This window comes from Aythya ferina (assembly GCF_964211825.1).
Source record: "Aythya ferina genome assembly, chromosome: 8".
Lineage (NCBI taxonomy): Eukaryota > Metazoa > Chordata > Aves > Anseriformes > Anatidae > Aythya > Aythya ferina.
Window position 1 is genome coordinate 23,504,511 of NC_140304.1, and position 24,894 is coordinate 23,529,404.

Genomic DNA, 24,894 nt, shown 5'->3' on the forward strand with positions numbered 1-24,894 from the left:
ATTCTGTGCTGAACCATGGTATTTTATATTTCTTCCCCAACATTTCTGTTAATGATAGTTACAACCATGGATATTCTCACCATCCTCATTGAAATAGCCGATCTCTTTCTGAAGTTTTTGGTTTCAGTGGCGTTCTGCATGGCGGGTCCCACAGTTTAACCTCTCTGTGACACCCGCAGCCGTTCCCTGCCTCACCCTAGGTCTCCCTGCTGCTCACTGCACCAGCGAAACACCATCAGGCTGGCTCGGGAACAGAAGAGGCATCTTGGAGCTTGAACTAAGAGCACAGAAGGGTTTTGGTGCCAGGTCAAAGCCCTCAGCCTCCATTTTGCAATGAACGGAGAGCCAGCCAGCCAGCCATGGTCCTCAGGAGAGAAGGGAAGCTTCCATCCTCACTCCACTCTGCCAATCCTGAAATTAGTTCCTAGTATTTTCCTGCTTACACATCCCCCTTATCTAGTACGGAGAGCTTGCCATTAAACATCTAACAATCCTGTCGCTCATGTGAGCCAGAGCAGAAACCATCTGCCTCACAAACACGGCATTAATTCTGCAGGAGTAAAAGCAATAAAAACGGACCTCAGCCACGGTGGTTAGCAGTTACGACTCCCCTTGAGCAGACTGTCCCCTCTGAACAATCATTCTTTTAACTCGCTTCAAACTCCCCCTCCTCCGACCTACAAGGAGGCAACGCGAGCAATTATGCTACAAGCAACCAGCTCAGGTTGCCTTGGCAAGGTTTTTACTAACATGTTAATAAGATAAAAAGCGGCAAAGATACACAGCAGACCCCTGCCTGCCTTTGCTCTCACACTGTCACGAGCTGCTGCCTTCCCAGTGGCCCCGGGTACCCGCGCAGGGGCTCAGGCCATCGTCTCGTGCAGCAGCATGTGCTGGGGGAACATGGTGCTGGAAATTGGGCTGGAAGATGAAATTGGTGGAGGGAGGGCTGCCCACCACCGCTGCCATCCCCAGCTGGCTTTCAAGACCAGCAAAGGGGATGGGAGGGACCGAAATTTGCCCACCGAAATGGCTCCCATCCAACAGGCGTGCTCCCAAACACCTTCTCCTCCATCACTCTCCCCAGCAGCTTTGGTTCCCAGTATCTATCACTTCTCCCAGGCACAAGAAGAGCCGCGGGTAGGCTGAGACCCTCGCCCCCCGTGGCATCAGCAGAGGGGGGATCTGAGCTCCTGTTGTGGTCGGAGGGTGTCGGACGTGTGTTCAGAGCCTGCCTGGGGAGAGCGTTTCAACTGCTGGGCAATGAACAGCACCGTAAGCAAGAAAGTGCTGATGACATTAACATCAAAGATAAGGGGGGGTCCTGCCAAGCCCTTTGTTGGAAGGGCAGCCCAGGGAACCAGGGCGAGCACGTCTGTGCCAGGTGCTTGCAAACCTTCCCCAGTGCCAGGGGGAAACAAAACCAAAAATCCCCCGCCACCCTGGGAGCTTCTCAAACCTCACCAACCCCACCGAGGGAAGGAGCTTTAAAACCGTGCTCAGCCCTAAGATTAGCCCAGTCACACAACCCAGCAGCGAATCCGGCTTTTATTGCTCAAGTGGAACAAAACTTCAGGAGATAAAAACACAATTTGTGGGTGTTCCCTTCACCCGCTGACAGATGTAACACAGCCATTTTGAAACCACTTGTAAATGCCTTTTTTTCTAAAAAGTATGCTCGAAAGCCTGCCAAGAGAAGTATTTTGTGTGTTTATTTAATTTTTACTATTTTTTTTTTTTTTTAAATTGAAGAGTGAGGAATAAACTTTTATTCTCTTACCGGGTAAATATCACATCTCGGGGCAACGTGCTGTATTCTCCTCGGATAAATAGCCACCGGCTTTCCTGCCCTGCTTAACAATTAGGTGCCATTAGTCCTCAAAGGTGCTCCGACAGCATTCGGCTTCATCGAAGCTGTTGTGTGTGTGTGCATATGCACATATTTGATGTAAAGCTTTATAATGCAAACCATATTTATTTTTTTTGCCCTTAAAATGTAGTATATTTTTAAACTTTTCAGCACTGTGAAAACGGATATCTCCTGACCTTAAAATCCAAAGAGCATGTTCAAACCCACAAGAGGAACTAATTTGGGGCATTTGATTTATGGCTGAAATTTCAATTTGAATTTGTTTTAAGTGCAATCACAAACTGCGAGTCTGGCAGCCGAGCGTTTTTGCGGAAAATAAATAAAAATATTCCGTGCGCGTCTGCGTTCGAGAGAGAGCATTTTTACAAGCCTGGTCCTGTAGTGGTAACAGATGGAGATGTCGGCGAGCTAAGGCATTAATTTCTTCCACAGGTACAATGTGCGAAGGAAAGCACGGGAGAGTGAGTGTGTGCACGGGTGCATGTGGGTACGCTACACGCCTCCATCTGAGACAGCGAGGCTGGCTCTGGCTTTTTTTTTTCCTCCTGAAAGTGAGAGAACAAGAGCAAAAGGAGTAGTGGCCAAGGAGGCATGGGGGGATTACAAGGATTTAGGTCTTTAAACTGCAGACCACCTAACAAGATCACTCTGAAATGCCACTAATTTCAGCTAAGGCCACAGACCTCCCTTCCTCTGCCCTCCCTCTCCCCCCCATTGTAAACAACTAATCCCAGCAGAAAACAACAGAGAGCAAAATGTACACACATTCTGCAACATTCCAGGTCCGGCTTTATCTTTTATTTATTTTTCCAAAAGGTCAGCGTATGTATGGAGGGAGGGTGGGGGGGGGGAGGGGAAGAAAGCCAAAAAAACCTCAAGTCCATCTCTTGTGTGGGCTCGAAGGAAGCCGGGAGAAAGCAAAGTCCAAGAGCACACAATATGGAGCTTTTATAGCGCGGCGATTCCTGGCCTCGGCTCGCTTTCCCCTCCCTCTATTTGTGGCAAAGCCACATAGCTTTAAACCAAAGGACAGGGTGGTCGATTACATCTGAAAGAAATGTAAAGAATTGAGAAAGAATTCCATCTCCTGTCGAAATTATAAATAAGGAAGTATTAGTCCCCGAGACAGGCTGATTTATGCAGCCCTGGAACTGCTGACTTTCAGCCCGAGTATCAGTCTATAAATCAAACCCTTAAATCAAGTGTGTCAATTGCTGCAGCGCTGAGACACTTCAGAACAGAAAGGCACCTACCACCGAAAGCAGGAAGCCTGCCAGGGGACCGAGGTGCTGTACCCTTCGTAATTTTCCAACGTGTAAATCTGAGATCAAACGTCCTTGGGGGGAATGGGAAATCCAAATACGCCGCGCTCAGCACACCGGGAGCTGGCTGCAGGAGTCCAAGACACAACCCCCTAATTACAGGCTACCCACTGATTATTTAGGACTCTGTGATTAAAGTGATGAACGCTCCTGGGAGAAAGGGGCTTAAGTAACCGAGGTCAAGACCTCAGCTGCAGCTCTCGCCCGCGTTGTGCAAGCTGAGGAAGGTATGAATGTCACAGGTTTGCCTTACAGCAAAGCTCCTGAAACGCCCGTGGAAGCTATCCAGGTCTGCCGGTTTAATCCAATTGTGCCAAAAAACCGACGCGACCTCCGTTGGGAAGCAAAGCAAATGAGGTGTCTAAAATGCAACGCTTCAAACTAGAGGCTCGAGCTGAAGAAAGAGCTCAAAGCGTAATGCTTAGGACGGCCCGTGGGCAACGCGCCGCCGTGCCAAGAAGTCAGGGCTCTTGCTCCTCCGGATGAGCTAGGAAGCAGAGACTGATTCGGGAGTTAAAAGCCAAGGGTGACATGCCTCGGCAGCTACTTTGCTGACGGAGGGGTAACAGCTGTGGATTCCCCTGGGAGCAACATCCCATTCTGCCCTGACCAAGGAGATAACAGCCCCGGCACGCACCTTAACGGTGGGGAGAGGTGGCAAGGAGGCGGGCGGCGAGCTCTCAACCCCACCAGCAGCCCCTCAAGGAGTCCCCCTTCAGCCTGTGTGTCAGTGGCTGGGCCACGCAGTCACAGGGACGAGGCACAAAGACCATGGGAAGCAGGGAAGAGGCAAAAACACCATTAGGAAACTTGAGGACCCAAACGTTGCCTTCACCAACATTCAGTTTTGCACACTTAGGAGCCAACTCAGGGTACTGTGGATCTCACGTTATGCACTCAAGTAAATACCAAAGACTACAATAGATGCCAGCAGTACGTGCTATAATTTATAGATACATTTCAAAGAAAGCATTCTTAAGTGAATTTGGGCTTTGATCTCCTGTTTTTCCCCTTGGGGGTAACAAAAACATTCTACCAACCCCCTAAATTCTTAACCCGTCTCTGAGGGTGTTTTCACTAAGGAACTTGTTTTATGTCTCTTTTCTAGCCAAGCTCATCACTGTGGTATGGCTCCTTTACACTTCTTCCCCACACCCTAAACATTTTGCATTACATATTGCGTATACTTGCCAGCACTCGTATTTTCCAGTGAAAGTTCAACTGACCTTAAAGGGTTGCCTCAAACCTACCTTAACTTGTTTTATTAAGTGAAACTTAGGCTGCTGGGGGAGGTCGCCTGGAAGGTTGTGCCTCACCTCTGAAACTTCAGATAAATCCAGCTGATCTCGGAACAAACAAATTGGTGGCCTTTTATGTAGCTGAAAGCCCGGTTTTGCACACTTCAGCAAAAGCACACGCTGAAACCAGTTTCACACCAGGAAACCCTATGCGGGAAAACTGACCTCCCTCTGGATTCGCTCTTACAGAGTGGAAGGGCCACATCCTGCACGGCTTTATACACGCACAGCTGATGCCCAGAATGAAGCTATCCATCTCTATTTTAAGGTAACAGAGCAGAAAAGCTGTATCTTCACTCCCATCACAGAGTTTGCTTTGCTTGCTCCCCAGCTGGCCCAGTCAGACTGACAGGGATAACTGACACGTGTTTTCCCTGGGGTTTTCAAGAGCAGTTTGGGACTGAGCACTGTAGCCCTCCGTCGGACATTACTGGTTAAATCAACTTCCATATCGTACAGGCTAGGTTTACAAGTAAAAGAGGACTTGCTAAACGTTGCCCTTAAAAACAGACTGGCTTCCTGGAGCTACGCTCAACTTGTTCAACTCCACAGTCCCCTCAAGAACTCAGAGGAAAAAATCTGGCACTGGGAGAATTTCTTCCTTCTCCATACCCAGGCTGGGAAAATTTTCAACAGCACTGATGGCACTTACACAGAGATTCCCACCAAAACCCGCGAGCAATCAGATGCTTTGAAAACGCGCATACCCCTCTTCAATTAGAGCCATGTGGCTAGCAGGAGGCAGAAGCTTATTTATAGCTCTGAAGTCAGACATAACTCTGGCCACCTGAAGAAGAAGATCAGCAGAACGAGAGGAGCTGTTTTAAAATGCCACTTTTCAGAGCTGACCTGTGCTTTAAGTTCAACATTTGGCATACAAGATGTTTGTAAAACGGGGAAGAGCTCCCTGCGCTATCAGGGAAACATCTGTATCTGAGTTTAAAGAGCAGGTGATTTATTTGAGATAGATTGATGTACCAGGAAGCTAGCCAGAAGAAAATGTTTTTTGAGGAGCTGATAGTAATAATGGTTCAGAGATTCACAAGATAACAGGTACTATATGAGAAATATCCTAAATACAATACAACAGAATTCAATTGCTGTTGAAAGTAACTGAAAACTGGCCCTGCAAGGAGCTTACCTGCTCTCTGCTCACCGCTTGCCTGGTTTGTCCTCTCTTCTTCAATTGACTTTCCTGTAAGCAAACTGTTGACCTGAGGTTGTCTCTATCCAGTATCTCATGAAGCATGTGCATTGAATTAAATAGGAGGATTAAAATTATGGTTCCTGACCAAAAGAGTTTACAATATAAAACCAAAAGGTGGGAGAGAAAGGACAGAACATAACTGCTACATAACCAAGAGAAATAAAAGCCCTTTTTATAGGCAAGGACCGTATGCAGCTTTATTTATTTATTTGTACCTATCTACATCCATGATATATTTTATATTTATATATACTTTATCCATATTTAAGCTGAGCATATGCTTTTTCTGAGTTAAGTACTCAGTTTTCATGTGCCTTCTGCAAAACCTATTCTAGCCTTATTCTTTCCAAGGTTAGCATAGTGCAGGGATGCAATTAGTATTGTGAGACCGAGCATCCAGAAGACAACAGCTGAGGATACAACAAGTTTGGGAATCCCTGCATAAGCACAACTTAATTCCCAGCTTTGCAAGCTATGGTGCTGGAAACGACTTAATCTCCTCACTCTTTCTCATGAGGGAACGCACTGTAAAATATATTTTACAATTTCAACAGAACGTTGCTTTGGCAATGGGATCATTCCTTTGTACTGCTATTATCCAACGGGAAAAAGACCACTTATGTGCTGAACCCCTATAAATGCTCGATTCCATCCTGGTTTTAATTACAACTTTCTTCAAACCGCTCGCTGCTTCTACATCAGGTGCTGATTTGGCACTATTGAGGAAACAACCAATAAACTTCACAATCAATCTGCAGTTAGTAGTCAATCCAGCTCAGCTTGCTTGTTGTTTTCTTCCTTTGTACATTTTCTCAAAGAAAAGTAGCAATAAATTGGAGCCATGTGGTACACGAGAGCAGCGGTTAACTAGTCGCACGTGGTCTCGCTCCAGTCCACTCACCGAGTAACGTTACGGCGTCTGCGCCTCCCACTTCAACACGAGTAGCCAGAGCCTGATGAACGCCATCCAACCCATAACTTACTGTCTTCGAGTGACTGAACGAGTTAGACACCAGTTTCAGCCAGCATAACGTTAATTGGTGTCAGTCCTTCCTCCACAAATGTGGGTACTTGAGTCCTCCATGCACGTTTTTTATCCAGCCTATCCTTTCTGCCTAGATATCAGAGCTCCCAAAGGTTTACCCCATTTCCCGGCGAGACTCATCTAACTTTCCCCAACAGCAAATATTCACCCCACCCCCCAGCACTTTTCACAGCTCACCGTGTCACCTCCTTTGCCTGCCAAGCCCCCAGGCTGCCAGTGTTACAGCGGAGGCGAGCGGGCTGCAAGGAGAGCACCCCTACATCAAAGACCTGGGGCTGGAGGGGCCCTGCTGCACGGCACCACATCTAACCCACACAACAAACAAAAGGGTCAGCCCCAAATCCAACCCAGACTCGGGACATGCACAGCTACCGCAGGAGCATTCAGACGCACGGAGTTTTCGCGTGCCCTGTAATTTCAGCTCGATGAGTAAATTCTCTCCAGCCACGTAACTCAGTGCAGCCATTTGTCACCGAGCTCTGGGGAGCCGTGCAGAGGGAAACAAGAAGCCTTTCCCCGCTGCAGCCTGTCACCTGGGCAGTCAGCATCTCTCAGCACTTGTGCTGTTGTATAAATTACGTCCCTCCCAGCTTGGTCAAGGATGGCCATCATTCAGCACGTATGTAATCTTCGCTATTTTATTGTCTCATTGATGGAAGAATTAGCTCACAGCGGGAAACACATTAAGAAAGGACTAGCAATTATATTGCCCGTGTTGCTAACTTCTTTAATCCCCTGTAATCTCTTCTAAGGGGGATTCATATCTACTCAAATCACTTCACAGGAGACATACATAGCTTAACAGAAGCCCCTACACGCCAGGGCTGGGAAAACCAAAACCTCTGCTACTGCTCCTGCAGAATATCAGACACTTCAGCCATCACTGGAGAAGGGATCGTAACTTGAAAACAGCACGCAAGGGTGAAATCAAATTTCTCGATCCATTCTGTTTTGAAGGAACTGTTTCAAAGGGCATCATCTAGGTCATAACCTCTGTTTCTACAATAACAAGCCAACCACAGCCAAACAATAAGAACCTAGTTTTGTAGTAAACCTCTTGTGGTGTTCCCATCTGCCCAGAAAGAATCTATTTACCCATTCCAGAAGCTGGTACCAAATGCAGCAAATCTTTCTGGTCTGGAGACATAATTTGTGGGTCCCAAAGCTCCAGAAACTATGGCATGTCCAACAGCATCCTCAATTCACAACACTACAGAGAACCACTGTGAGATAAAAACATCGTCACGTATTCCTTTGTATTGATGCCATTAAGTGAAGCTGCTGAGCACTTTTCCATCTAAGACGTGGCAAAAAAACAAAGGTGAGATTCAACCCAGAGAAGCTCGAGGTGATGTAAGTGGTAAAAAATTATCAAGGCAGCGTCATGAATAATGACAGCTCTTGATAAATGAGCTCAGAACGGAATGCTGAGCAATTTTTGCACTTTGTTGTTCCCAGACTCCTGACTTTCACAAATTATTTACCTGATCTTTCTTTCTTCTCTGGGTTATCTAAACAGCTTTGTCTTTTCCATAATATCTGCCCTACGGCGGTCTTCTCAGCCTACTGCTTCAGGTTGGTATTCCTGCAAGGAACAGAGCTGGGACTGGCCTTCAGTTATCGCTCACGTGTGACTAGGATACAACACAGCAGCCCATTAGTTTGCTGGAGCTGCTCATGCCAGCATTAGAACGTATATTTCTTAGATGATACAGTTTTATCCACTTCTCAGTGCAATTCCAGAAGTTTCTAATATGCAACGCATTAGATGGTGCTAAAGCTGGCTTACATCAGAACATTTGCTAAGCAAAAAAGAAAAAAAAAAAAAGATCTGCTAAGGCACTTTATGAGCTCATTTGCTCATTTTGATTCATATCAGCCAACATATCCTGACTTTCCAAATAAAGTGGAAGACATTTTCTTAGTCGGTGATTAGGTAAAGCCCGAGTTACTTAGAAATGCTTGGGAGAAGAGATGTTTGTAAAGCAAAGCTGTCCACTGTGGGCAGTTTAAAGCAAAACCACATATAATTTAGCCAACTGTTGCAAATGGGTCCATCAACATGTTTCAAAATCATTAACATTTTAACAAAAATCCATCAGATTTAATCAAATACATGAAAGAAGATCAAAATACACAGAAACTGTTTTCACTGAGTTACAAGCAAGACCTCTTTCAACAAAAGTTAGCAGCTAGGATAGTTCTGTATCTCACCACCTGTGTATGCATGACTTCATCCCTCTCTAATCTTAAAGATTACAATGATGCAATAAAAAATACTTTATCAGTGCTGTACCCGTGCAGATCTACGCAATATGAATTACAAGATGCTTTTAAATGAAGCTCCACAGTCTACAATCTTATTTCTGGCTGGTGATGAATGATTACAAATCTGACTCCAGTGTATCAGTGGAACTGCTCAAGGGGAAAACTCCAGGGACTGCAAGATTTTTCATTCATTGGTGATGACATTGTTTTCACTTAGAGTGACCAGGGAATAAACTGTTTTCCAGAAATTTACTAAATTTGACCCAAAAAGTTAGCTTTAGTATCTTATCATATTTATAATGCCTGTGGAATTTTGTTGAATGCTTATGATAATGACTCTTGAGCTTGATTTGGGATTTAGAAAACAGTATTACTACATAACAGTGAAGACAAACACAAACTAATTTGGGACTCTTCATAAAAATACCACTATTTATACACTCAGCTGCCTCTGTGGTAGAGCTGCTCACCTCGTATGCAGAACCATACTATTATGACTGTGGCATCAATTCATTAATCAAAGTGACAGAGGGTCCCATGATCAAACGAGAGAGCTTCTGGTACTTCTTATGACAGCAGCACTTGTGATACAGCCATACTGGATCCATTTGCAATAGCACTGGAAACCAGCTATTTTCTATACTCAAAGGAATTCTGATTTATGATGTGCTTGAAATTACTGTGGATTTCTATTAAAGACAAACACTTGGCAGCAAGGTACCATACTTACCTGTAATTTAGTTATGTAACAGTAGTATCCTCCATAGACCCCACATCCTTTGGGTTTTTTTGTTTTTCAGATATGCAGGTTCCAGAGCCAACTTGGCGTTGTTTAAGAGTTTGGCCTTTTTCCTGAGGCCCTAAGCAAACCTCAAGCCATGAAGGAGGAGGGAATTTATACAGGCCTGCACAGACTCAATCAGCAGTTTCCTTTCCGCTGACATCCACAGGAAGCCAGCTTGTATGGAAAGATGGGGGCATGCAGACATCAACAATTACATATATGCCACTTTTCCCACATTTAGAAATGAACGGTTCAAGGCTACCTATGTAATTAGTGTCTTTAATGCATAGGAAACCTCTACTGGCTGACAGATTTTCTCTTTGAAAAACGTATTCATTCATTCTATTACTCAGCATACACAATAGTAAACTAAAGCTTGCAAGATGACAAAAAAAGGGTCAAAGAAAACGTTAGGGAAAGTTGTAATATTCAAAGGTGATAACATCATTTCCAGTTGGTAAGCGTACCACTTTAAAATATATCTCCTGACCCAAATATTCTAGGTATACTCATAGACCCAGCTACTAAAATAAAGCTTGGAGAGATGGCACACAAATTTATAGAGTCATACATCCTCTTAACTTACTTCCACATTCTGAAGATGGTATGATCGCCTCTAAAAAGAGCAAACTATGTTTCAAGCCTGCAGCACTCATTAAATCATTTCACTTATGCATTTTTAGCCTGTTTTCAGAGACATTTCTGACGTGTGCCTTAGAAACATCTCCCCTGTGATCTACTGTTACTTACAGGACAAAAATTACAGACTCGGAATCTATCTAGAAAAGTGAACGGAAAATTTAGTGGCCTGAAATACAAAGAGGTAACATACCCTTCCTCGATTGTAACAGAATTCATGATGATGCAGTTTGTTATCTTAACTTTGTCCTTTATGGTACACATGCTGCCAATGATGGAGTGTTTAATTGATGTCTTCTCCCCCACTTGCGTAGACGACCCAATGATGCTGTCTGATCCAACCTAGGGAGGAAAAAAATGGAAACTGGCAAAAGCACCAGTATGTGTTCTCCATACATGTGTTCCAACCAGCATGTCTCAAGCACTCATCCACAGAGCACACGCTGCTCTCGCCTCAGGGATTCTTGGCAGAGGAAAGACCAAAAATTTGGGGCCCATCCCGTAGATTGGACAGTCTTCCCAAGCTTTATTAGCTCAGTAAAATTCCATTTTAAAATTTATCGAATTAAATTAAAATTTACCAAACATGTTCAAAGACAGAAACTGAAAGGTAGGAACTCAAGAGAGAGCCTACAAGCAGGCACTGGGCTGTACCACTCACACTGCAGTTCTGTACATCAGAACTCATCCAACAGCGGACTGAATTTTAGGAAGCAGTTCTTGAAGCAAAGGGCATGCAGACTGTATTGAAAGAGCAGAGACGAACAAAGGGAACACTTACCATGCCTCTGTCAGTGATCTGTGCAGACCCGTGAACCAGTGGCTCTTCCAGACCCAGATTAAGCAATAGTTTGGGAACCTGAATAAAGAAAGCAGCACTGGAATTTAACACGACTAGGCTGTATCTGTATGGTACATAAACTGCTCAAAGATGGCTTTGGTTTCCATTGCACTTATGTCATAAACTTACTAACTTAAAGGAAAATGTAGGTTCCTGAATTTTAAATCTCCAACTGGATATGTGGGGTTTATTGTCCTCCCATTTGTAAAGGAGGCAGGTGTGTTTCCACTGCAATGTACTGCATGTCTCCCTTTAAACTCAGTTTGCCACCAGCAGCAAGCATGCTGCAGGTTCCAGCAGGACACAGCGGCATCCCATATACTACTTTACAGGTTTGCCCATCATCTGCCATTTTAAACGCACTTCAGAATGTTTTATCATTCGGTAATGCAGCAGAGAGATGCAAGTAGGATCAAATATAAAAGAAACTGGCTTAAAAAGATGACTGTATTTAGCCCACTCAATATGGCAGCATGCTGAGATGCAGGCAAAAAAAAAAAAAAAAAAAAAAGTATTTCAGATGTGTAAGAAGAAAGAAACTACAGTTGATCAAGTAGCTATTCCAGATGGCAGAAAGCTGCAGAAGAAAAGGCTCTTGACAGAGAGAAGACAGGTGTTTGATAAGCAGACAAAGTAGCAACGGTAATAGAGAGAGACATGGTCCATTAGGTAGCCAAGAACAAATCCATCGAGAGCAATTCTGAGCTGGCTCCCAAAAAGAAAGGGGAGCCAGTGCAGCAGGAGGATGGGATATCACGCTACCATTCCCCCTTTTCTAGGTGAAAGAGCAGCCTGAGGCACTCTGCTTCTCCTGGCGTCAGGCTGGGGCCAAGGTCACACACCACAGGAGAGGCGATGACAGCAGGGATGAGGATCCCAGGCGAGGCAGGAGCCTTGCAGACACAGTGCTGCGAAGACACGGGGCTGCACAGAGCTGCTTGCAGCGGTGAGGCAATGTCAGATGCACCTTGGTGTGACAGAGGTGGCAGGCAAGGAAACACAGAAGGTGACAAACCGATGCGTGAGTGCAAAGAGGTCTGTGCCAAGGCAGACCACGTGCCTGAGTGAGAGGCAGGGCATGCTGTGGATGTGCAGAGCTCTGCTTGTGCTGCTTGGCCAGCTGACTGCCCATCGGGGAGGGCAGCTTGTGTCTCAGCACGGGGATGGTTTAACTGGGATTGCCCAAACGCAGAGGAAAGGCCACTCATTAAGCCTCTCTCTTCCCTACCTAGGCATCTATTTTGACAAAACTCTTCGTGAAGCTGTATCTTCCAGATCTCTCTTGCTGTTAAATTTGGCTGAGAGTCGGCAGCAATTTCCACACTTGTCAGGAAGGAGCTGCCATCCAGTGCGATACGGTAAAATGGCTTCCTTGGAAAGCTGGGGTAATGAGAGCTGATAGCTAGGGAGGGAACCTCAAGCAGATCCTACAGATCTGAAGGAGTTGGGATCAGATCAGAAAAAAATATCTCAAGATCTCAAATGAGATGATACTTGCAGGAAATTGTTCAGATATTCATAATATGACCAGCCCGTTTCCCTTCCAGCGTGCAAGGATGGGCAAATAGTGCTGTTTTTCATATGATAAGAATTTTCACAGTTGATACTTCATTCAGATGAATAAGATGAGCTCAGATGAGCTCACATCTCTGAGCTACCTCTTCAGGTTGCCTGCTGTCCCCAGTAGACATTTCTACACCTGTAACTCTTCACTTCTTGGAGATGTCTTCCTACTAGACTTATGTTTTCTCTGTGTTTTTTTTTTTTTATTATTATTCTTTTTTAAAAGCAACGAGGTAGGTTATATCCTTCAGTCCAAGCCGCAGGCATTACAGAAAACCACCAGCTTACCAAAACACCACAAGCTAGGCCAACCCAGCTGGATTACACACAGGCTTGGTGAAGGGACATTGTCCTCACCTGCCACAGGGCAGCCACGCCAGATAGCTCCAGGACACGCCAAGGCGTTACCTACAGCGTAGGCTGGAAGGATTCCTGCTGTCCAGTGATGCTCTGTGGGAAGGGAAAGAAACAAGGAAAGGCTCCTGGCCTCCCTCAGTAGAAAGGTGGTGTGTTAAAATAAATAAAGGATTTTACCGGCCAGAGCAAAACCCTTATTAGAATCAGTCGGTGGTAGTGCAGCCTGAGGGGTGACCCAAGAAAGCTACCAGCTCAAGCATTTTACTCTGAAAAGGAAGGTTAGATAGGGGGCAGGAGTCAGAGGGAGTGCCTGGGTCAAGGGAAGGTTTAAGATGTGTTTGGATTTAATTCATCTTACAAAGAAACTATTTCCTGCTATTGAAGATAACTCCCTCCTGAACCCACCTGCCCACACACAGGCTGCAGGCATCCAGAAACCCAGCTGGAAGTGAAATGATGTGAGTAAAGTGTTTCCTCACCAGAAGGGCAATGGGTTAGGATGCCATTCCTTCCCACGGCTACTGGACTGGACTGCTACTGCTCTGCGAGTCTGTCCTCTAGGACAGCAAAATTATAGGTGCAGGCTTTGCTCGGAAACAGAATCTGGTCTGTGAAGACCAAGAGCAAACAAGAAACCAGGAGTCTTCACGAGAGGCCAACAAAACAAGGAAAATAAAAAAAAAAGGACGTAAAACTATACGGGTATCTTTTATCAGGATTAACGAGAAAAACAAAATACAGGGGCACCAAAGAACTCCTTTCTCACAACCCATCATTAAGCTCCGTTTTATGCTTTACCTCTGCATAGTTTCCTTGGAAATTTTACCATTCTGGAAAAGTTAAAAATTCAAAGAAAATCCTTTCTGACGTTGAAGGCCCCAGTGTGATTTCAAAACACTAATTCTATGTACCACCCAGGAGCAAACACATTTCCTGAACTGACCAAAATGTAGAATATTTAGGTTAAAAAAAAAAAAACAAAAAAAAAAACAAGCACCACCAAAACCCACATGGAGTCTGACTGGCTCAACTCAATAACTTTTTACTGAAGTGGCTGCTGCCAAATGTACACGCACACTTCCCCTAGCAAGCGGTATTCTCCCTTAACCCTTTGGGCACACTTGTTCCTGATGTTCCTGGGGAAATTTTTCCCTTTCTGACGGCAGTGCTGCCTCCCCTCCTCACTTTCTCACATCCCTAGCTTTAAAACAAATAACTTCATTTCTGTGCTCCTCTGCAGGCACCGAAGAGAAAAAGCTCCAGTGTGTGAAATCACTCTGCCATGCTGCAATTCTAATTTGCATAAATTCATTCATTGATTTTAGTAAAAAGAAATCAACTCAGTCTGAGAGCAAAGGCAAGGAAATGACCACTTCCAGAACTCCCATTACAACATACTGCTCTCCCAGCCCTGCTTCCAGAAACCCTGAGTCCCTAAGAAACCTCAGAAACCCTGAGAATCCCCCTGTTGCACTCCCTTACAATCTTGCAAAACTAGAGGAAATTGTCCACCCTCACAGCATTAAGTTCATCACTTGGAGAGTAAAGTGAGAACTTGTAAGTTGCATCAGCCAGTGTAGTTAAAAAAAATAATTCATGTTAGGAGTAAAAGCTTTTAATCATCATCTCATTAGCTAGGATTTTTATAATCCTCCCCTACGACCTTTTATTTTATGAATTCTCAGTAGTGTGAAAGTAAACGAAAGCTGCAACAGATCAACACATCACCTCTGTATTTACCTGGAGTGCCAATGTACTGAAACCTGTTTAAAAAATAATTCTTTCATAATGGAAAGTATTAGGCGTTCTGAATGTATGGGTAGTTTTAAGACTTCCTGCAAAACATTAATAATCTTTGCCATTATCACTTAGATAAACATTTGCTAAGAGTCCAGTCAGAACTGATCTTGCCTTTAGGACATGGAGGACGCTGACTGGATGATCTATTAAAGCTACTTCCAGCCTTATTTTCCACACTTCTTGACTCTCTTGTCACCAACAAATCCCAGAAAGAGTATCTGGGGTGGGGATTTTCTTGGCTAAATCAAGGCTACAGAGGAAATTAGTGACAGAACTGTTTCCTCGTCTCACGTCCCTATCCAGCAACCAGGAGGGTGATGTGTGCAGATAACGTGGCACTGGTTCAGTTCCCACACACTGCTCGGCTGTATCACAGGGAGACATTCTTGGAGACCAAAATATCCCCTAAACTGCTGTATTCCCACGTGCCCATTCTTCATTTTTCTCACCTGTCGGTTAGCTTCAATATACAACCCCAGAGTATTCACTCGGAAGCACAGTCCCTCTTTCATTATATGGACGTAGCAGCGCACTTTTCCTTCGTGGAGCGTTTCGTTCATATCTCCTCTATGATCATTCCAACAAGAGTTATCTGGAGCAGGTTTCAGCAAGCTATTATCTTCCTTTATGAAACTATAAATGTCTGGAGAACACACACATGCATGAAGTTAGACAGGATTTAATGAAATGCTTTCTGAAGAGGAGTACTATTAAAATACTGTTGGTGAAGGGAAATCTTTGCCCCACATCATCTGAATGGCTAGATACTTAGCAATCATTAACAGATTTTATCACATCTAGTGAGTAAGTGCTTATTTTTATTCTGCAGGTGGGAATCAAGGGATCAAGACAAATGCAATGTTTTGCCCAAGGTCAGACAAGGAGACTGTGGAAATGCTAAAAATAAATTCCACCATCTGAGATCCTGTCCAGTTCCCAATGCAAGGTGGTTAAGGCTTTGTCTGTTGCCCTACACAATGGAACTGCCTCCTAAAATTACATTTTCAAAGGTGCATTTATCTATACTGGATTCTGGAAAAAAAGAGCACCTAGCTGATTTGTTCTTGATTTACACCAAAATAAACAAGGACAAAAACATTCGTAAAATGCATAATACTATTTAAAAGAGAAATTTACTAGAACCTTGTTATCAAAAAGTGAAAGAGAAAACAAAACAAAACAAAACAAAAAAACCCAAATATTTCAAGCTAATTCTGTTCTCTTTCCAACACTTCAGCTGCAGTATAAGGGATTTAAAACCTTCACTGAATTTCTGATAGTCATACTGACCTAGGGATGCTTGTTCCTTTTTCTTTTGGTCCTCTTCTTTGTTGCTGAGTCCCTTCTGCAATGATGTAGGAGAAGAGAACTGTTTCCTAACCAGATGTGGAATCAGTTCACTCCGGAGAGATGTGATTGACCTGGGGAAGGAGATGCACACCTGAAGTCCATGAACTTTAAAACTCACGTACCTTCATTTTTTTGCATAACATTAGCATTTTGCAGTTTTTCATGAGGACAAATCCAAATGCCAGATAGCCCAAGACATGTGGCACTAAGGCAATGTCCAGCAGTCATGTGCTTTCTTAATACATTAATTTATAAAGGAAGGTTCAAAACAGGGAAAACGCTTTATCTTCAGAACCAGTTCCCCTATATTCTAACAGAAATGCCTATAATTTAATAAAGCATCACCCTGCAATTCATGGTGGTGTGCAGATGGAATGCAGAACAGTGCCAACACCACAATGGCAACAACTGAAATCCATTTTACATGGCTTAAAAATGGCATCTGTTTACAGGAAAAGAGAGAATAAAGTGTGTATAGGGGAAACCCCAAAGAAGTTCCTTCTCTTTATGACAAAAGTATGGAAATGCTCAAGGATATCTGAAATATCTGATTCTTAAATGAAGATATTTCTAATATAGACATTAATGATGTCCTCCTGCACACGCGAACCATCAAGAGCACTTTAAAGTCTCAGCCCTTTAACCAACAGAAATCAACAAGTTTAGGTCCCAAGAGTTTCATATTCTTTAGGCACACCGGTCCAAAATACATCAAATACAATAGAAAAGCTTCCAAAGATTTCAGCATTTTCCCCATGTACAGATTTCAATTTTTGCTATATTAATTTTGACACCTCAACAGCAGGAGTCAGAGAAGTTGTGAGAGGTTTGTGATAAAGCAGGGACTTGAACCTAAGCCACCAATGCTTTAAACAATGACCACAATCACTGGATTATCTCCCCTCTTGCATCGATTTATACATTACAATGAATCAAGAAGAAACCTTCCCAATAGACAAATATCAGTGTAGAAAGTCTACTGTACAATGAGATTATAACCCCATAACTTAATTTTGACTACTAGAAGGTAATTCTATTTTTCAATAAAGTATTTGGGAAAAAAAACACCAACAAATGAATCATTGTTACAGTTGCAGAGCATGAGCTGCAGTCTTAAAAGAGCTTTATTGTTGTTGTTTCATTATTTTAACAATCTGCATTTAGTTACTGAATTGTGGATTATTGAAAGTAGCGCTTGGGAAAATCATGCGGAAAATAAACTGCAAGTTGGCACGTGTAGCAGGAAGTGCTAAACTTCAGAGGAAGGACTGGGAAAACTAAACACAGAGAGCTTGACTAAATGAACTCATCAGATGATAACTTGCAAAAGAAGGGGAGTTATTCAGAATGGAAAATAGCAAGGCTAGGAACAAATAATAGGTGAAATTAAAAGAGGAAAGTGCTGGAATGAGTTTCCTGAAAGTAATTTTAAGTTGGCAAACCCTCTAGCTAAGTGGGATCTTAAACAGCTCACGCCTTATCAAACACAGGTCACAACCCTTGCGGGTCCCTGTTCAGGTGAACACCACAGACAGAACTAAAGGCCTGAACAAACCTTCCTATCTCGGACTTTGACAGGAAGATTCAGATGTGGTCACCAGTGCAGCCCTAAGAAGAAATATGGTGTTTTCCTTTTCCTCGACAAGCTTTTCCTCCAGTCCTTCACTGTAGGTCGTGCCACATCCTCAGTCTGGCAGCGGGGTCATCTCGCCCATCCCACATCTGAAATTCTGCTTTTATTTCTTTAAAGAAAACGGAAAGCTCTGGTCTGCAATCTCCGTTCTTTAAAATAACATCATAACCATCTTCAGATAGCTGTATTTCAGGAACTAACGAAGCAAACCACTTCACCCGTTGATCACAAACCCTCTCCGTGCTAACCGTCTGCAGGCGCGCCCTGCCACTGCCGCCCCACGTGTGGCTGTGCAGATGGGCACTTTACTAGCCTAAAATGTTTGCCTGCAGCTGTGCCATTCAGCAATGATTTCCTGCTCGGGTTTTATACTCCATCCAAAACCGACAATCCTGTGTTTCCCTCAGAGGCTGGCCATGGCATTTATAAGATATATTACCTATAAAATAGCCAAGTATTTGGCAGCCTTAAATAGTCTGATGCAGAGGACAACACAACACGGTAGGAAATGAAAGCAGCGGAAAGGTGGAAAGACAAAATTTTTCCCGGTTTTTGCTGTTTTACTCTTTCTTGGCAAAGTTCCTGCAGTTTTCCTGCAATTCTCTGAAGTGTTAGCCACATTCCTTCGGCAAACGTGGAGAAAGTCTCTGGGTCATCTATAAGATGTGGCCCAGGAACACACCCTTCTTACTGGAAAAGGAAAAAGGGGAAAGTTTGCCTTTGCTTGCTGTTTAAGCAGAACTTATTTGTAACATTAAAGGAATTTTCCTTTGGAAAGAATTAAAACATTTGCAGCAAGGCTCACAGTGACAAAAATTGGGGAATTTTTTGTGACAGATCTTGCAAGCGTGGATATATGAAGTGATAGCGTGAGAATATTATCTGACTGTCAACAACTGGAGAAAGCAAACATCTGGCTGGGACTAGAAAAGGAACTCAAATCAAAGGAGGGACAGGAGTGAAGAACCTTCGTCGAAAGAAAAAAATCAGTTATCAAGAGTTTGGAAGTACCAACCCGCCTGTAACCCCAGTTCAGGAGAAAAACTGTAGATGTTTCTGGTCCAATGTGATCAAAATTCTTATAATAACATTCTGGACGACACTTGTATATTAAGAATTAGAAAGTGTAAGATGCTAATTTTAAAGAAAGCTTTTTTTTTTTTTTTATTCTCTTCAAATTGTAAAACTTGGCAGCACCCTGGTTTCTAAGCATGTTATTTCCTCCAGCACCAAGGAGTACGAATGAAACACTCGCTGAGATCAACGTAAAGAAGTCTACTATATCCAGGGGAAAGAAAGTGGAGGGGTAGGTAGAAGGAGAGAAGGGCATAGAAAATTTTGGCAAAAACCCAGCAATAAGCCAAATTTGAGTAACCATGGTCTGACACCTCACAGGCTAATCCAGTCGGTAGAGACGATAAAAATGAACCTGCTTTTGAGAAGCATTTGCCAAAATAAACATGCTTTTGTAAATTCCAGCCAAAGTGACAAGCCTTTTTCGTGGTTTTTCATTCCCCAGAATTTTATTTTTGAAGTGATATCTGTCTGTTTTCACCTCAGCAGAAAGTAGTAGATTTTCAATTAAACTGCCAAGTAGCAGGTTTTCAATTAACCCAAGATTGACAGTGCCAATAAACTGCTTCTTGTAAAGGAAGGGGTACCCTGGAGCACCTAACGTGGCTTCAGTCTCTAGAGAAAAACGAGAAATGGCAGCAGTTCTGGAATGTGTTGATTTTGATAACATTTCAAGCATATAAATGAATAAATATATCCGGGATGGAATCCTCTGTTCAGGCAGTAGGTCACAACAGAAGAGGAAATCAGCAAGTGTATCAAGAGACAGTGCGTACACAGGGGAAATGAAGGCAACAGGGCAGCTGAAATTCATGGTGTGTGTGCAAGAAACAGCTGGAAGTTCAAGACGAGATTAAAACAACAACAAAAACCAACAACACAACAGCAAAGGAATTCCTGGGAAAAGTCATATGCTTAATGTTAGCTCAGAGGACACATCACTCCTCTACAGTCAGCTATCCTGCCCTGACCTGGTAATTCTTCTCAGACTTAGGCATTACAAATCTAGGATATTCAAGAATAAATTAATTTCAAACCTAAAATACTCAGATACAAGAATGGATACTTGGCCAAACAACTGTAACTTTACTGAGTACTGTCACCATGGGAGAAAGAAGTACTATGCTTTCAGAATCCCTTTATCCCTGGTCCCTGCTTACTGTGATGTCTTCCCACTATTCCTGGCATTTCTGTATGACAGAAAGGGCAGAGTTAAAATTTTGACTTCCACCCAAACCTTAACTCGTTAGGAACACTAGGTGAAAATATCTCGCATCTTAAAATTTCATATTTAAACATAGCTAAGCAGAAGTTAGAACAGTCTGTGATATTGCAGAGGTAAGTCTCTTTGGATATTTAAAGTCTGTATCTCTTTATTATTATATTATATTACGGATCACAGAGGGCCAGTTCAAATACAGCTGTCTCTGGGATGAAGACAAGCTTATTGAAACTTTTTTGAGAAATGAAGAACAATGGAGCCAACTGAAATGCAAGATGGGTTTGGGAAAAACAACCAATCAACCAACCAAAGACAAAGATGACCAGCTAAACTTAAAAACAAATACATTTCACAATCTTTCAGTGGATTGTGATTTCTGCTCCTTAGATGTACATATGGCCGGAGGCTCTCTTTCAGACAACACAAAGAATAACGGTTCTGACCAATGCTGGTAAAGAAAAAAATCTCATCGAGTATTTTCCAGCAACAGAACAGCCTACCTAAGTCTAACTTTAAGTCATCTTGCAAACGGCTGGGTACTAGGAGGTGCTGCTTGGCAAGACCCGCTGCAGGATGGGAGCATCCCCAGCTTTTCTTTCCTGCAGCTATTCCTTACAAGCCTGAACAGGACTGTCAGTTCCATTTACCAGCTGTCATTCATTTTCATTTTCCATGTTTAATGTTAAACACCATAAAACAGTATTAATGAGTATTAGCATTTTAATATCCTTCCTTTTTTTATTAATCTGTGATGAAGCGTGAAATGTACCATTGCTGTCAGCACCCACCTGTGAAATCTGCTATTGCCCTCCCTGGACTGGTTACAGGGGGTCTCACTTGCTATCATTATTAGCACAAGCAGCTATTTCTACAGGCACAGATAGCGTCTGCGATTCCTAAAGCAAGCAGATTATTAGCCCTTTTCTTACCCAGTTTTGTCTTTTTTTTTTTTTTAATAGTCTAATGTTAGCTTTTGTATGACTCTGTGCATACAGTGGGTTGGGTTCTGATCTCTGCTCTGTGGCCTTGCACAGAGATTCTTCAGATCACATCAAAAGGAGAACATGAGGCTCTATTTCAGACTGGTGCTCATAATTAACGTTAGAAATGTATACATAAATACAACTAAACAAATCCTAAGGCACTTATAGTTTTGGCCAAAAGAAGTTGCGTGTTTGCTCAGAACAATAAAGATGTAAGAAACGGGGAGAGAGAAAGAAAAAAAAAAAAAAAGGGTGTGTTGGAAGAAAGAGAAAAGTTAATTCTGAACCCTGTAGGTACATAGTTCATGGTTCTCATCGCTTAAAGGATAAAGCCAAATAACATTTAAAAATTCCATGTAAGCTGGGAGCTCTCTTGTTGAATCTCAACGTTATTTTCTCCTGATCCTTTGATGGAGATTAAAAATTTCCATGTGAATACAAAGAAAGAAACAACAGTTACTCGGAGATTTTTTCCCCAGCGTTTAATGCTCCAAACTAGAGCAGCCAGCCACCATTCCCATCTCCTCCCCCCTCCTTCAGGAAAAAAAAAAAAAAAAAAAAAAAAAAAAAAAGTCAACTCACTTTGAAGAAAAGACAAAACAGGGTCAGGGCAAGGGGGATTAGGGAAATGATATTTATATCATGGACCAAATTAAAATGTCAATGCGAGAGGCAGGCAAACAGCCCTTGCCACATATATACACCAGGCATGTTTCCTCAAGGAAACAGGAAAGAGATTTGAAAAGAGTTAATGCAGTCCCGAGTTAATACCACCTGCCTCAGACTCAACACCACTTAAAAGACAGTGTTTGGGTCCATTTCCCACAATGCGGTTTTAACAAGCACAATGGAAAAAGCAATTACGGGCCTTTTCCCCTTCTTCTCACTGATTCACTGCTAAAAATGCTGGAATTTCTGAGACATGCTAAGAATGCGGAGAAAGCAGGCAAGGACTTTGTACAAAAGGAAAAAATATCAAATGATAAATTTGGAGGGCGTTCCACAGCCCTGCAGAAGGCTAATCTGCCCCTCTATCTTTCAATAATTTCAATAATATATATATATTTTTTGGTCTATCCAAACCTAATTATAATAAAGGAAAACTCTACAGCAACCAGGCAAGCCCATAAACTACCCGGCAATCACTTGTGCCTAATGCAATAATCCCCAGCACCACTCATGGCATCAAACAGATGTTATTTCTTGCTACACCCTATTTGTCATGTTCTACTCTCAACGATTTTTACTACAAAAAGAGTAAGTTTCTCACACAGCCCCAATTTGATATTAATTAACATATTTATCAATGCCTTTCATTATTTTTGGAGCTAAAAGCCTACGGAGAACAGAAGGAAACTTTGAGAAACGTTCTGCTAAAAGGCAATTCCACATGACTGCATTTGTGCTTCATTTGTCTTTCCATACTATTTTCGACCCAAAACCTTCAAATCTGACAGCAGCCTTCTCCCACATCCATAATGGCTGGAGAAAGCACTTGAAAAGCCATCGCAGAGCAAGCCTGGATGACTGCACAGCTTTGCTTTGGAGGCTCAGGGTGATGAACGACTTCCTAAAATTGCAGGACCACCGTCAGCATCCTGCGCTCTGGTCGCTGGGGGCAAGCAGGAGGCAGCACACAAGTGACAGTCGCAGGCATCACAACGCAGAGAGGATCCAGATCAAAGCATGCAAGGGATGGTAGGGCTGCAAACCACATAAAAGCTGTTCTCGAGCTCTCCCGGGTCTGGATGCACTTGAAGGAGCACGGATCTGCTCCCGCTTCTGCCAAGAAACCCTTTGGGAAACGAGGCAGCTTTCCCAAAAACTGACCGCAGCAATTAAAACTCCTTAGCTACACACTCAATGCCTTTGAAAGCGTGCGCGCAACTCAGCCCAGGTCATCCGAGCAACCTTAACTCTGCCCACTCACAAAGCAGCCTGGGACACCAGACTAATGCATCTTTTGCCTGGGAATGCCAGGAGGTTTAGACGTTTTTAGAGCTTCTCTCTGACCAAAATCTCGGAGGCCGTCGGAGGCCACCCAGGGTGTTTGGCAGGTCGTAGGAGCTGCTGAGGAATGGATCTCATTCATTCCCAGACAGCATCCCATTCTTCTAAAACAAGCGCACCTGCACCAAGTGCGTTTCCTTGCCAGAACTCATCTTCCCCCATTCTCTCCCACCTCCGCCTTTGCAACCATCTGTGTCTGAGTTACCAACTCTTCTAAATGCCTTTGAAATCAGGCTCCTTTTCTGAAAAGTGCATCAAACAGAGGCATTCTCATAAAATGCTTAAGCAAACACACGCATGCGATGCATTTGTCAGGTTGACACGTATCCATAAAACTGTGTAAACTTTAGGTGTGGAAGTACATGTTTAGATAGACTTAAGCACTTCAGAATTTGTCCATATAAAACACCTCAGTGTCAAAAAATATTGATATATCTGCAGTTTTATGTGGGTAAGTTCTTTCACCCTGCTCCACTGAGGCTGCACTACAGGCACTGCAGATTTCTGTATCAATTTGCTCCACTCCATGCAAGCACTGCTCTTGCTTTTCTGCAACCAAATGGATGCGTTCCCGGTTGGTCTCAACAACACGCCCCAGTTTTCAGCAGCCTGGGAGATAACCTGGAAGCTCTGATGTTTAATTCTTCCAGTTCTGCTTTCACCTGTACCATTTCCATACCCTTCTCTCCAATAATCATTCTTACCTTAAATCTCATCCTAACTGTTGATCACTAGTCCTTGCTCCAGCCCTTGGGTAGGTCAACTCCCATGTTCTACTGTGATACAACTAAATTGTTTTTTTGTTTGTGTGTCAGTTGTCACTGTCCTTTCTTGAAGAACTCCAAGAATGCATTGGCCAAAAAGCTTCGATCTCCTCCTCTTTACTCAGTGTTCTTTCAGGGTGGTATGCATCTGGAAAAGACTGGTGTAAAACGTTCTATGTCCTACATTTCATCTTTAATTTAGGTAAACATCACGTCTTGTCTAAATCCAGGACTTTGACTTCTACAAAACTGGTAACTTAACTAGACAGCACTCAACATTTCTTATAGACTGGCCTGTAGCTGGTTTAAAATGTTTTACTTTTTTGGTTTTTAATTATTATTTCCCTTTATTGTAATTCCCTGACTTACTCTATTCAGGCACGTGTGTCCGGGTAGTGCTTATTCTCCCTTCCATATGCAGGAAGGGAGTTTCCCACCATGACAATCCAATGCAATGATGAAGTCAGCAACAGCGTTATGGGTATCTTTATTGCTTTTCACATTTCACTGGACTAGGCTAAGGCGTGATGAAATTTGGTTTTGAACTGACATCCAGAATACAATAACTATGAAAAGTAGAAGAGTAGGGAAATAATTACTATTTTATATAACAATTACTCTCTTTTCCAAAAGGTCATTCAACCCCTGAGTAAAAGGTGATGTTCTGTGTTTCAGAAGGTGGTAGGGAAGAAAAGAGATTTAGAAACAAACCAGGGAGGAGAAGAACAGAAAACATTATCTTGAAAAATTCTTTAAAGCTGCAAAATCTTGGTGAGAAATTCAGGTCACGTGAACAGAAATACAGTTGAATTGTGTCCTCCACCACAAGTGAAATAAGCCATGACAGCACAGGTAAGGACTGCA

At 43.1% G+C, this 24,894-nt stretch overlaps 1 protein-coding gene and 1 long non-coding RNA gene across 2 annotated transcripts in view; both read right to left on the minus strand.

Moving 5' to 3' along the window:
- Positions 1-24,894, minus strand: part of EIF2B3 (eukaryotic translation initiation factor 2B subunit gamma) — a 95,259-nt gene that overhangs the window by 12,163 nt on the left and 58,202 nt on the right. The window contains exons 7-10 of the mRNA XM_084527973.1: positions 16,285-16,415; positions 15,444-15,637; positions 11,215-11,292; positions 10,627-10,775 (exon numbers count right to left, since the gene is read on the minus strand). Of these exons, the coding sequence (XP_084384099.1) occupies positions 10,627-10,775; positions 11,215-11,292; positions 15,444-15,637; positions 16,285-16,415 (552 nt within the window). The remainder of the gene's footprint in view (positions 1-10,626; positions 10,776-11,214; positions 11,293-15,443; positions 15,638-16,284; positions 16,416-24,894) is intronic.
- On the minus strand, positions 2,640-10,620 carry LOC311440723. The gene is made up of 2 exons (XR_014695552.1): positions 3,124-10,620; positions 2,640-2,918 (listed from the first exon to the last, which is right to left on the minus strand). It is a non-coding gene; the product is annotated as an uncharacterized lncRNA (long non-coding RNA).